Source organism: Sciurus carolinensis, chromosome X (genome assembly GCF_902686445.1).
Source record: "Sciurus carolinensis chromosome X, mSciCar1.2, whole genome shotgun sequence".
NCBI lineage: Eukaryota > Metazoa > Chordata > Mammalia > Rodentia > Sciuridae > Sciurus > Sciurus carolinensis.
This window is the reverse complement of record NC_062232.1, coordinates 33,199,457-33,213,263: the sequence shown is the minus strand read 5'-3', so window position 1 is coordinate 33,213,263 and position 13,807 is coordinate 33,199,457. Positions and strand designations below refer to the sequence as shown.

Genomic DNA, 13,807 nt, shown 5'->3' with positions numbered 1-13,807 from the left:
AGGACAAAGAAATGAAGACGGCTAGCCTGGCTTTGGGAGCCTGCCCTCCTGGGCGCTCCCCCGACCCCACTCCCCGTGACTGTGGCAGAAGAGTCCCTGGACCTGGTTCCTCCAGCCAGCCGACCTGGCAGTCTGCTCCTCCGCGTGCTAAAGTGTAAAAGCAAGCATTTGCATATTTTCTCCTGCTAACAAAGGAAATGTGTCGACTTAGGGAACATTTGGGCTTTCGGAAACTGTGTGGGTGGGTGTGTGAGGGAGGAGAGAGAAAAGTTCCCCTGATGATCTGCACACCAATTATTTCACACTCAGGTTTTATTTAGTCCCGTGGAAAAATGCCGCGGCCGGTCCCGGACAAGGGAAACTGAGACGTGTTTGTGAGCCGGGAATTGCCGAGGGCCATCGGTCCCAGGCATTAAAGGCTCCCCTACTTATTAACCCAGCATTTAACAGCAGGATATGGGCTGAAGCGCAGTCAAAAGAAACGGCTCAACCTCCAAAGAGCAATTAAAATCCTGCACGAGGATAAATCACGCGCCGTGATAATCCTGTTAATAAAATGCAGCTTGTCCTGACCCTTCACTCATGCAGCAAACTAGAATGTGATGTGGGTGGGGGCGGTGGGCAGAGAAGGTAAGCGGGGGAGGTGGCCTGGGCTCCTCTGCCTGGGCAGCCTCCCCCTTCCCCGGAGGTGGGCGATGGGTGGCTTTGGCCGGCTCCCCCATGTGCCAGCGGCTCCGAGCCCATCAGCCTGGGCTGCAAAGACTTCTGCGCTCGCTAATGATTTCTTGTCCCCAGCGAGCAGGCGTCATTGAATTACTCAGCCTCCTCCCTCTGCAGCTCCCAGGCAAAACCACCCAGGCAAAACCACCCGGGTTAGGTGCTTAATCGAAGCTAGGGCTCTGGTGGGGCAGCTCAGCAGCCCACCGACCTGGCTGCGCCCCCACCTCTAAGTTGCACACGCAGCAGCCTGGGAGCTGCAGCCCTGGAAACACAGCATAGTTTGAGCCCTGGACCTGCCACCAGCACCTCGCCCTGGTGCCTCCAACCATCGGCCCGGGGAGGCTCTGCGCTCGCTTGCCAGTGATCTGGCACCCATGCCACTGGTCCCTGTAGCTCTTGCCCCAGGCCCCCCTCGGATAAAGGTTTCCTTTGATGGCAAGCCACAAGAACGAATGATTTTTTTTCTTGACCACCGTCCACTTGGAAAGGTTGGGAAAGGGGGAGGGCAGGCACAGTGTCCTGGGCTGTGCCTGGCTGGGGACTGGCCGCCTGTTTCCCTTTAATCTGCTCCCCTCCCCCACTGCCTCCTGCCAGGGCAGCCTCATCCCCCGCCAATGGATGTTGGGGTCAGGTGGGTCCTGCGCTCTTGGACATCTGTAGACCATCAAGCGCAGTCTGCATCCTGAATGGATTGCCTCCGAAGAGAGGCCTTCTCTACTTCGCCTTTCCTCAACCTCCTGGGATTTTGTTTTTTCTCTCTCTTTTTGAAACAGACTAGACGCTTGAAGCCAAGCTGCCATCCAAGAGGACGACATGCTTTCAGCAACCCCCCTGTATGGGAACGTTCACAGCTGGATGAACAGCGAGAGGGTCCGCATGTGTGGGACTAGCGAAGACAGGTGAATGCACATGCCCGGGCCGGGCATGGGGAGGGAGAGCTCGCCTGCTCCCCTGCGCTCCTGAGCAGACCCCAACTGGAGCCCCCTGCACCTCCCAGCCGGAGGGGGCCCAAAAGGGCTGGGGGGCGGGGGGAGATCTCCTGCCTGGCTGGCAGCCCTTGATTTACAGTTTGAACAGGCAACCCGGCTCAGCGAAGCATTGCCGCCCTTTAAAAGATTAGCCCCTAAAGCGGCCTTTCCGTGCACTTTCGTCCTTAATTTATTATTTCATATTTATGAAGGAGAATTAATCCCAGCCTATATGCTGCTTTAACTCGAAATGTCAGGAGTGTGGGCCCAGGTGCATCGGCATTCCATGCGCTTTTAAAACAAATAGTTTGCTCAGTAATAAACGAGGAGATTGCCACCCTTGCCTCCGTTGGAGCCTGGGGCTTGGGGTTGCCCTCTGCTACCGGTTTGGCGAGGCCATTGGCCCCCGTTTTCGGTTGCCCAACAGCTGTGTTATGCTTCCTGATCAATAATTTGGGGAACGCGGGAGAGGCAGCCAGCTAAACAGTAGACGGTTCAGGCTTCTCTTTGGGGTGATGATGAAACTTCTTGCTGCTTGTCAGCGGTTTTATCCTGGGGATTTGGAAGTTGGCGTTGAGCGCTTTCTTTATCGATGCGCTCTGATAACAAGTCCCAGGGCAGCCGCAGCAGCCTGGCACAGATGTGCAGCTTCCTCTTCAGCCTAGAGCAGCTGACATTTGTGTGATAGTAGTGTGTACCCCCCATCAATTTGATAAAGACAGTCAAATATGACTTCATCGTCACCATGGAAACCCGTTTTCCTAGGACATGGTCCCTAACTTTGTTTGGGGAAAAGTTTTGAAAGCCTGCCCTCGTGGTCAGCACAGAAGTGGCTGGCGATGGGGCCAGCTGGCAGAGTCCAGACTTCCGGTGCCCCTGCTGGGTCTCTGGCCATCTTACTTACCGTCTGCCCTCCAGGACAGCTAATAGGGATTGGCTAGGACACCACTTGACCTCTCTGGAGAAAAAGATGGCTCGGGAGAAATGACTGTGCTTAAATTTCAGACTCGCCCACCTCGGGGACATATTTGATTGGCGTCCTCCACTACTGTGCCTTTCCCGTCTCCCCCAAGTCTCCCAGTTGAATTGCTGTTTGGAGGCGACTTGCGAAATGGGTCATGTGGGGGCTAAGGACGATCAAGAGTATGGGATTAGTGGCAACTGGTCTGGTCTTGGGAGATCTGGGAAAGAAGGATTCGGCAAGGAATGTTTTCATGAAGTGTGTGTCCTTTTAAATAGGAAAATTCCTGTAAATGATGGTGACGCTTCAAAAGCCAGACTGGAACTGAGAGAAGAGAATCCCTTGAACCACAACGTGGTAAGAGATGAGTGGCTTCTGTTGGTGTGCTTTCTGAATATCAGTGATCTGTAATCATTCGTGCATTCATTTGCATGACATTAAGGGGCCTGGGGAGGGGGGCTTCCAGGCAAGGCCACGCAGGAAGCCTCTGCTCCAGGGTAGGGCCCCACCCGAGCTCTTCCTGCCTTGCCCGCTTGGCAATGCACCCATTTTTTGTTTTTTGGTTTTTTTGTGTTTTTCTGGTTTTGCTTTTCTCCCCGGTGCTGGGGATAGAACCCAGAGCTTCCTGCTTGCCAGGCAAGCCCTCTCCCTCGGAGCTAGCGCCCTCTCCCACTGTGTCCTTTTGACATGCTCCACCCCCTAGGCCCCATCGTTCTGTCCCTGGTGGGACGTGTGCCACCTCAGTGCACCTTTCCAGTGAAATGTGAAACAGGACTGCCTCTGTGGGCATCAGGGAGAGGAAGTCAAAAGACGCAACCACAGTTTGACCCCTGGCCTCTTTATTGATTTAGAAATCAGACAGCCAAAGTCGCCCATTCCTGTTTTCTCGTCCTGTTAAATGATGCCTTCCTATGCCATCAGAGCAAGGTGCACATTCCCTCCTCCCTCTGGAGGGGCCGCTGAGCCCTGGGTTCCATGAGAGGGTGCAGAGAGGACTGCAGTTGATGTCTTCTCGGTAGCAGTCAAGAATCCTTGCTGGAAGGGTGAATTGTCCCGAGGTCATCCATGGCTCAGTCAATGTGTGGGCCTCTGGTCCAAAGGGAGGAGACTTAGTGCTTTCAGGGTCCTGGGTAGGTGGGACGGGGGGAAGGGCAGTGCACCCCAGGAACCATGTCTTCAACCTTTTCTGCTCCGCTCTTAAGGCAGATGTCATGTGACCTAGCTGGGGCTGCCTCTTCGGGGCAGGTGCTGCTACTCTGCCGAGTGTCCCAAGTAACGCGCGTGTCGTTTCTCTGCAAAGGTGGATGCGAGCACGGCCCATCGGATCGATGGCCTGGCCGCGCTGAGCATGGACCGCAGCAGCCTCATCCGGGAAGGGCTCCGGGTTCCTGGAAACATTGTCTACTCCAGCTTGTGTGGACTGGGCTCAGAGAAGGGGCGGGAGGCCGCCACCAGCACGCTCGGAGGCCTTGGGTTTTCTTCCGAGAGAAATCCAGAGATGCAGTTCAAACCGAATCCGCCCGAGACCGTGGAGGCCTCCTCCGTGTCCGGAAAAGCCCCCAACGGCTTCAGTGCTATATACAAAACACCGCCTGGGATACAAAAAAGTGCTGTAGCCACTGCAGAGAGCCTGGGCTTGGACAGGCCTGCCAGCGACAAGCAGAGCCCTCTCAACGTCAATGGTGCTAGTTACCTGCGGCTGCCCTGGGTCAACCCTTACATGGAGGGGGCCTCGCCAGCCATCTACCCTTTCCTCGACTCGCCAAATAAGTATCCACTGAACATGTACAAGGCCTTGCTACCTCAGCAGCCCTACGGCCTGGCGCAGCCGCTGTACTCCCCCGTCTGCACCAACGGGGAGCGCTTCCTCTACCTGCCGCCGCCTCACTACGTCAGCCCCCACATCCCGTCGTCCCTGGCCTCCCCCATGAGGCTGTCCACGCCTTCGGCCTCCCCGGCCATCCCGCCTCTGGTCCACTGCACAGACAAGAGCCTCCCGTGGAAGATGGGTGTCAGCCCCGGGAACCCCGTCGATTCCCACGCCTACCCCCACATCCAGAACAGCAAGCAGCCCAGGGTGCCCTCTGCCAAGGCAGTCACCAGTGGCCTGCCAGGGGACACGGCGCTCCTGCTGCCCCCGTCCCCGCGGCCCTCGCCCCGCGTCCACCTGCCCACCCAGCCGGCCGCAGACACCTACTCCGAGTTCCACAAGCACTACGCCAGGCTCTCCACCTCTCCCTCGGTCACCCTGTCCAAGCCATACATGACGGTCAGTAGCGAGTTCCCCATGAGCAGGCTTTCCAATGGCAAGTACTCCAAAGCTTCCGAGGGGGCGGAGAGCGGCCAGCCGGTGCCCGGGCACACCCGGAAGACCACGATTCAAGACAGAAAAGACGGGGGCTCACCGCCTCTGCTGGAGAAGCAGACTGTTACCAAAGATGTCACCGACAAGCCCCTCGACTTGTCTTCTAAAGTGGTGGATGTGGACGCTTCCAAAGCCGAGCACATGAAGAAGATGGCTCCCACGGTGCTGGTCCACAGCAGGGCTGGGAGTGGCCTGGTGCTCTCCGGAAGTGAGATTCCAAAAGAAACCTTATCTCCCCCAGGAAACGGCTGTGCTATCTATAGATCTGAAATCATTAGCACTGCTCCCTCATCCTGGGTGGTGCCTGGGCCGAGTCCTAGCGAGGAGACCAATGGCAAAAGCATGTCGCTGAAAAACAAGGCGTTGGACTGGGCCATTCCACAGCAGCGGAGTTCGTCGTGCCCGCGCATGGGCGGCACGGACGCTGTGATCACTAACGTTTCGGGCTCAGTGTCGAGCGCGGGCCGCCCGGCCTCTGCATCGCCAGCCCCCAATGCCAACACAGATGGCACCAAGACTAGCAGGAGCTCTGTGGACACCACACCATCCGTCATTCAGCACGTGGGCCAGCCCCCAACCACGCCTGCCAAGCACGGCGGCAGCACCAGCAGCAAGGGCGCCAAAGCCAGCAACCCAGAACCGACTTTCAAAGCAAGCGAGAATGGGCTCCCGCCAAACTCAATATTTCTGTCTCCAAACGAGGCGTTCAGGTCCCCCCCGATTCCCTACCCCAGGAGTTACCTCCCTTACCCGGCCCCTGAGGGCATCGCTATAAGCCCCCTCTCTTTACATGGCAAAGGACCCGTGTACCCTCACCCTGTTTTGTTACCCAACGGCAGTCTGTTTCCTGGGCACCTTGCCCCGAAGCCTGGCCTGCCCTACGGGCTGCCCACGGGCCGGCCGGAGTTCGTGACCTACCAGGACGCCCTGGGGTTGGGCATGGTGCATCCCATGTTGATACCACACACCCCCATCGAGATCACTAAGGAGGAGAAACCAGAGAGGAGGTCCCGGTCCCACGAGAGAGCCCGCTACGAGGACCCCACCCTCCGCAGCCGCTTCTCGGAGATCTTGGAAGCCAGCGGCAGCAAGTTGCACCCGGAGGCCCCTGCCGACAAGGCCCCGAAGCCCAGCCCGAGCTGGACTCAAGGGAAGACGGTGGTCAAGAGCGACAAGCTCGTCTACGTAGACCTCCTCCGAGAAGAATCAGAGGCTAAGACCGAGGCCAACGGGTCCAAAGCCGGCTTCGCAGCCGAGAGCGTGGGCCAGAGCGCAGAGCCCGCCAAGCCCCCGGCTGACCCGGGCCTGCAGCAGCACCGAGACTTCATCGCCCTGAGAGAGGAGCTGGGGCGCATCGGCGACTTCCACGAGGCCTATGCTTTCAAACAGGCTCCCGGCCAGCCCGTCTTCAGCGTCGGCAAGGACAGTGTCCCAGCAGGAGCCAACAAAGAGAGCCTAGGAATGCCGGTCGCCGCCCCATTCCTGGAGCCGACTCTGGGGAGCGATGGCCCCACTGTGACTTTTGGTAAAAGCCAAGAGGATCCCAAACCATTTTGCATGGGTGGCGCCCCCCCGAGTGTGGACGCCACCCCCACCTATACCAAAGATGGAGCTGACGAGGCCGAATCCAACGATGGCAAAGTTCTGAAACCAAAGCCATCCAAGCTGGCCAAGAGAATCGCGAACTCGGCGGGTTACGTGGGGGACCGATTCAAGTGTGTCACTACCGAACTGTATGCAGATTCCAGTCAGCTCAGCCGGGAGCAGCGGGCATTGCAGGTGAGCCCCCCACCCGCATTTCAGTACCTGTATCGGTTGTCAGTTTTGTAATGTGTAAAGAGGATGGGGGGGTAGGGCAGGGCTCCAGGCAGATTTGGTTAATGAAGCTTATGGTAATTTGAATGTATGTAATGTTGCTCAGTGAGTGAATGAGTGGTAGCTCGGCTCCTAGGAGCTTCGTGTGTCTGGATACTTTTAAATTATTCTGTAGATTATAAGAGAACTCCACTGGAATGCTGATAAGTTTTAATTATTATGAAGGATGTCTAAAGACTGCATGACGTTTACCTATCAATTGCTTTGATTTCTCTGCCTGTAAGATAACAAATATATCTAGAAACGCTGCCTAGAATGTCTTACTTGATACTTGCTGGAGATGTGTAGCAGCCGCATGTCTATGGGAATCTTGCAGTTTTTTTTCACCAAAAAGAAAGAGAAAAAGCAAGCTCGCTTAAAGGGATAGAGTATGTACTTAATTTGCTAGTGAATTATGATAGATGTTGTGTAGGAATTTCCTTAAGATATTTTACTTTTAATTAAAAGATGAATAAAGCCAAATTGTTTTGCAATGTTAAGAAAAAAATTGGTTTATGCTTATAAAAATGGATGAAGTTATCTAAATGATCCATTGAGTGCCCATTTTAATTACATAGATGGAAGGATTACAAGAGGACAGTATTTTATGTCTACCTGCTGCTTACTGTGAGGTCAGTTCTTCAAATTTTTATTACTAGAATCTTCCATAAACCTTTTGAGTTAAATTTCATTTCCAAATATACAAAGGGAAGTTTGTGGGCCATGGTCGTCTTTATTCATTGTGCATTTTGTTTCTTTTCTGTTGTGTTTTTTCTTTTGTTTTCTTTGCGTTGTGTTTTTGTTTTGTTTTATTTACCTTCCAAAGAGAATGTCTGTCTATGCAACAGTGTATGTGTGGATATACATACACACCGCATCTATATCTATACACATACGACTTTATGGATAAAGAATGTGTGGCTACTCTCCTAGAGATACTCTTAAATTTTATCTGTTAAACTTTAAAATATCTGAGTTGTATCTCATAAATTGTGGTTGGTTTTGGGCAAACTTTTCTTTGAAAGTACTTTCCTTTAGTGTAAGGCACGCGAACTAGCTCTCATGGTAAGGTGTGTGTTTTCTTTTTTTTTCCCATCTCCGTTCTCTCTCTAGCGTGCAATGATGCGCTTCTCAGAGTTGGAGATGAAAGAGAGAGAAGGTGGCCACCCAGCAACCAAAGATTCCGAGGTGTGCAAGTTCAGCCCAGCCGACTGGGAAAGGTTGAAAGGAAATCAGGACAAAAAGCCAAAGTCGGTGACCCTGGAGGAGGCCATTGCTGACCAGAACGACAGCGAGAGATGTAAGTTAAACCGAGCAGCTGGCTCGTGTTGCCCCAGGGGTGAGAGAGAGTGGGGCCACCCTGCTTCCAGCACCCAGGGAGGCAGGAGGAAGCCCCTCGTGATGATGGCCCGAGGCCCAGCGGGTGGTTACCTGGGGAGGTAGGCTGCTTCGCCACCCGTGGAAGGAAGGGCTAGGGCCGGTGGTCTGTCTTGTTGAATGTCATGGCAGATCGGAATGGGGTGTCTGTGAAAGATTCTTTCCTGGCACCCATCTTTTTCAAAGAAATACCGGTCCCGTAGTACACTGTCCCCAGTACACTGCAGGCCCCGGGAAGCTCTTGGAAGGGGTCAGTTTCATCTGGTAGAGGTGGAACGGCATTCCTGTCCCCATGGGGGACCAGCCTCCTAGGGAATGGAGAGTGCCTGTTTCCTCCCTCCAGAGGTAGAGGTCTTGTTGGAAACGGGATGAAGGCTGATGAAACGCGCCATGAAGATGAGCTCGGTTAGTTACTGTCTGCTTCATTTGCCATCTTTGTGGGCGGGCAGCAGAATCCAAACGAACGCGGCGCACCTGAGGTGGCTCTGTCCACCAGACGGGTGGCTTCTGTCCTGGAGGGGAAACAAGGATCGAAAGGAGTACCTTCCTCAGGACACTCTGCGGTCGCAACAGGCACTGGGGTTGACTTCGGGAGTCGCTCGTGAGACCTCCCAGGAGACGTAATGTGTTGGCATCCATTGGAGAAGGTTCTCTTTGTTCTTAGACGTGCGTGTGAACGCGCGTGCTCGGGGCCCGGGCCTGCTGCAAACCTCAGACACCTCGCTGACCAGGGTGAATTCGGGTGTCTGGGTGACTGTGGAGAGTGGGTACAACACCCTCCCTAGACAGGGACGCACATTGGACGCCTTTGAGTCGTGGGTTTGGCGGTGCCAGCCTGACGGAGTTGGGAGATTCGTGGTCAGGGATGGGGGCCAGAGCGCACCTTTCCGCCCCACCCGCTTCTCGCCCTCAGCCCCACAAAGGCCACTGGCCGGCCTCCAGGTCGAGGCTGATCTGTGAGGAGTTAGTCCTGAAGAAGTTCATTTTTGCTGCTAGCAAGTGGTGGCCTTACACAGGTGTCGCGAACGCCTGGTGGACCTGAAGCTTCCCGACGCTCCACCTCATAGGGTAGATACGGGGCATTGGAGGGGCCAAGTCACTCTTGGGTGAAGTGGCAAAGAAAGCCTTCCTGCTCTCTGATGCCTGGGGCAGACATGACACCGCCCTCCGAAGTTGATGGGAAGCACTGGCTCTTGGGAAGGTTTCTCAGAGAAGTGGTCATGATGGACTTGAAGGGAAGGAGTTTCTAGAAGGGCAATCTGCCCACAAGAGAGGACCAACCCCCTTTGTGTTCTGAGCGGATGGCAAAGGACTCTGGAGGAAGGGGTGGGAACTTGGCCAGCATTAAGTCTTCTGGCCCTTTCTCTGATTTTCCAGTAACATGGCCAGACCCAAGGTGACGATTGCCCTCGAAGGCGAATCTGAGTGTGTCTCGCCGCCCCCGCTGCCTGCTCCCCAGAGGTTCTTGGCCTTCCCATCTCCCGCTGACCCTACACGCGTGACGTGGGCTGTTGGTGGGCAGCAGGGCTTCGTGCCTGCGTGATTCCACAAGGACTCCCGCCCTCTCCCCTGAGCCCATCCAGGCTGTTTGCAAGGGACAAGGCCCAGCGGGCCAGGGGAGCCAGGGATCGCCACTGAGCACTTCTTAGGTGATAGGCCGTGACAGAGAGCGCAGGAGGGTTGGGAAGGTAAGGGGCTCAGTTTTGAAGGAGGAGGTGGATCATCCTCCCCAGACCCTCTAGGGACTTGGGATTTGTGGTTGCCCAAGAGGAATACCTTAAAGGAGTCATTGTCCTTAATGCTGCTGCCACCTCATCCAGGGACAGCACTTGCTGGATCCATTCAGCTACAAATGAACTGGGCCTTTTTGGCCAGCACGGCCCAGAGGGCATAAGCCCTGCTCTGCACGGGTCTCTTCCGTGGTGTCACTGTGGGCAAGAGCCAAGCTGTGTGCATATGGGAGACAGGGTGGGGGGTTTAGGGTGGGTGTTGATCACCCATAGGGCATGGGACACCTCCCCCAGACTTTCCCCTTCATTTGTTCTTTGTGGTGGCAGGGGTGGCTGAGTCCTGAGCAAGGAGGCTCCTCATAGTCAAATGCATTGGTAGGAAGCATCAGTGGCATTTTGAAGATGGAAGGGACAAGGAGCTGTTTGACTCCTTTCCTGAACGTGGGTGACCTTCTGCGCCCCTGAGTCGGGGGGCTGCACGGGACTCCCTGGCTTGGGACCCTTCTCCCCTTCGGGAGAGCGCCAGCACGTCTTGTGAGCTGCGTTGAGTTGGGAGCAGAGGGGCCGATGCCTTGGCGGCAAGGTCGGCCTCTGCTGCAGATGACAGGGCGGTCTGCACAGGGAATTGACCTGGGCAACCCTCGAAAGTCTCAAACTCTCGCATGTTGTTTAGGGCTCGCTGGGCATGGCTGCAACAGTGGTGAAGTCGCTGTGTTGCCACGGTGACTTGTAAATGTTGCCATGGTGATGCTTCTGAGAGGTACTGCTATGGCACAACCATGATAAATTATGGGATGTATGTGCTGCAAGTCATATGACAGTGCTGCAGGGAGCAAGTGTTAAACCGTGAACGACAGTCACATCCACATTTGCCTCCATCATGTGACCACAGGAGCATGGCTTCCGGCATTTGGAAGGGCCAAGGGCCTAGTGTAGCAGTGACAGCCCACTGGCTGGGACCCCTGTCTCTCCCCCTGCCGGTGCCCTCGAGGGTAACCCCATGGGTAGTGGCTGGGGAGCCCCTTTGAGGAGGTCCAAGTCAAGGTGCACAGGAGTGTGACATGGCGCCCTTCCCACGGCTGTGGCCATGTGTATCTTGGACAGTCGGGCGGATGTTCTGTAGGATTATTATTGGCTCATGGAAGGTGAGCCTAACAAGGTCTTGGGGGGCCTTCTCTGAAGGGAGTTTTAATTTGGTGGTGCCGGAAATGGAACCCAGGGCCTCCCACATGCTAGGCCAGCGCCCTGCCAGTGAGCTAGGTCTCCAGCCTCACTCAGTGGAATTGGAATCTTTGTCCCCAGAGACTTCAGGGATGGGGGACGATAGACCCAGTTTGGGAAGGGACCTTGAGAATGGAGGAGAGAGCAGCCCTGCTGTGGCGGGGGGAGGGGCAGGTGCTGTTTCAGCGATCCCAAGATTTGGCAGTGATTTGGGATAGGGAACCCCAGGCATTGGCCCCTTGGGACAAGGCAGGAGGGGACTGGCCACATGGGGAGCCATGGCCTGCCAGGCACAGGAGCACCATCCTGAGATGTGTGCAGTGTGCACCCCCCCACACCTGCCTCCACGGTGAGCAGCTTTTCCCAGATGGGAGATCCCAGAAGGGACAGACGGCAAGGCCACTCACGTAAACAGGGGCGCTCCTATTCAGCAAGCAGGAGATAGGTCCTCTTGGTCACCACCCGCGCACACCAGCCTGTGAAATAAGTGATTGCAAGCCTTCCAGGTGGTTTTCTGTGGGTAGACGATAGACTGGCAGCTTTCACGACAGGCCGGGTGGGCGTGGTCCCTCATTTCGCTGTTCAGGGAGCTGGCGGTGAGGCTGGAAGACCTCGCAGAGAAAGGTCCTTTGGTCAAGGGCAAGAGTGTTAGAACCCAGGAGTATAGTGAGACGGGAACATGGGAAACCAAACACTCGGGACCGTGAGAGCCTTGCTGATTGGGGGAGGGGTGTCTGGTGGCAGAGAGTTCAGGGCAGGGCAGTGCATTCTGGGTAGGACTCCAGGCTGGCTAAGCTGCTGTCTGATACCTCGTCACCTCTCCTTTCTAGCCACCCGGTGTGGACCATCTTCTCTGTGAAAGGGAGAGGGGAGGAAGTACACTTTAAAAGTTTAAAATATCAGAACTACTTTTGGGCTGGTCAGAGAGGGGATCTTAGCCATGTTTTGTTTATTAGTTTGTTTGTTTTTGGTACCAGGGATTGAACCCAGGGGTGCTCAACCACTGAGCCACATCCCCAGCCCTATTTTATATTTGATTTAGAGACAGGGTCTCTAAGCTGCTGAGGCTGGCTTTGAACCCTTGATCCTCCTGCCTCATTCCCAGCCTTTGGGATTACAGGCGTGCGCCACCACGCCCAACGGGATCTTAACATCCTGCCTGAGTAATTTCTCTCTGCCCTACGCAGTGAGTTGATGAAGCCCATCCCCAGGGAGGCCACGTGCCATGATATTCCCACTTTACAGCCAAAGGGGGCAAGCTGTAAAGTGGCCCTGTTACTGCCAGAGTGCTTAAGTGAGTCCCAGAGCAGGACGGGGGGACCCTGCAGCCCGCCCTCTCCGCATCCCCTGCCAAGCTCAGGGTGGCGGTCATCCTGGCTGCATCCATGTACGCTTAGACAGGAGGTTGAGGCCGCCTGAGTGTCTTCTCTGGCTGCTGCCGAGCTTTGTCATGGACTTTGCCATGACGGGGGCCATATCCTTGGGTCACATGTACCTACAGAGTCCTGCCATGCTATTCCCTGGAGGGAACCTGACTGCTGAGTCCCAGACTCCGCTCTCCCTGTCCACACGATGCATCAACCGGGAGAGAGTGTTGGGGGCGGTGCAGCCATTCCTCGGTGACAGCAGGCACAGGCCCGTGGGGGCCTTTCTGCCATTGAAAACACAGGTTAGCCAGGCCCCGTGGCGCATGCCTAATCCCAGCAGGATCACAGGTTCAAGGCCAGCCTCAGCAACTTAGCAAGAGCTTGTCTCAAAATATAAGAAAATGCATAAAAAGAGGCTGGGCATGTGGCTTAGCGGTGAATTCCCTCTGAGTTCAATTCCCAATACCGAAGAGAAAACAAGGAAGCAGCAGCTGCAGCACAGGCTGCTCAAGGCCAAGGTGGAGTTGCAGGTTTTCTGTGCAGCTCACTGCCTCTAAACACTGGTAAATGCCCCAGAGAAACTGCTGAGACCCTGAGCAGGGCTGAGGCAAGCAGGGACAAGGCCACCTTAGTCGGTGCGTGCTTAGCATTTCGTCTGAGATTGACTTTTGTGGGTCCGCTTGGTGCTACCAAGACTGCAGACTCCCACCCTCGGGAATGCGTGGGATCGTTTTCACGGGCAAGGGTGAACACCTTGACCTTATTTCTTGTTTGTTTTATTGTATATTGGGGGGGAAATGCGACACCAGAGCAGTGGATACTTACGTCTCAGACCAGAGTAAAAGTAGAAGGGGATGTTGATGTTGGACTGATCGGAGGAAGCCTGCACCTCCCGCGCCGCCCCATTGCTAGGCCAAGTCCAGGAAGCAGACGTGGCCCACAGGAGCCCAAATGGGCCGTTTTGCAAGCTGTTGGCCTGGCCAGGCCGGAAAAGACACAAGCAACCCTGAAGGGGATGGGGTCTCATCTGTAGATGCTTGCATGTGAAGAAGAGTACTGGGGGCTGGGGAGGTAGCCCAGTGGGTAGAGTGCTTGCCTTGCAAGCACAAGGCCCTGGGTTCGATGCCCGGCACCGCAAAAAAAAAAAAAAAAAAAAAAAGTATCAGGTGGGGTGACAGAGTCCCCACGGGGATTCCCCTGTCTTGGACAGGAGCTGGGAGCAGCCCCTTGGTTCAGCGGCAGTC

The 13,807-nt window shown here is 55.4% G+C and overlaps 1 protein-coding gene across 8 annotated transcripts in view; it reads left to right on the top strand.

Annotated features, from left to right (window-relative positions):
• Bcor (BCL6 corepressor) overlaps nt 1-13,807 on the top strand; it is a 91,913-nt gene that overhangs the window by 64,911 nt on the left and 13,195 nt on the right. For 6 of the 8 annotated variants that reach the window (XM_047536222.1, XM_047536224.1, XM_047536227.1 and 3 more), the window contains exons 2-6: nt 1,494-1,619; nt 2,928-3,006; nt 3,950-6,793; nt 7,447-7,500; nt 7,982-8,168. In XM_047536222.1, the coding sequence (XP_047392178.1) occupies nt 1,534-1,619; nt 2,928-3,006; nt 3,950-6,793; nt 7,447-7,500; nt 7,982-8,168 (3,250 nt within the window). In that variant the 5' untranslated portion in view covers nt 1,494-1,533. The remainder of the gene's footprint in view (nt 1-1,493; nt 1,620-2,927; nt 3,007-3,949; nt 6,794-7,446; nt 7,501-7,981; nt 8,169-13,807) is intronic. The other 2 variants (XM_047536228.1, XM_047536226.1) reach the window with 1 other exon arrangement.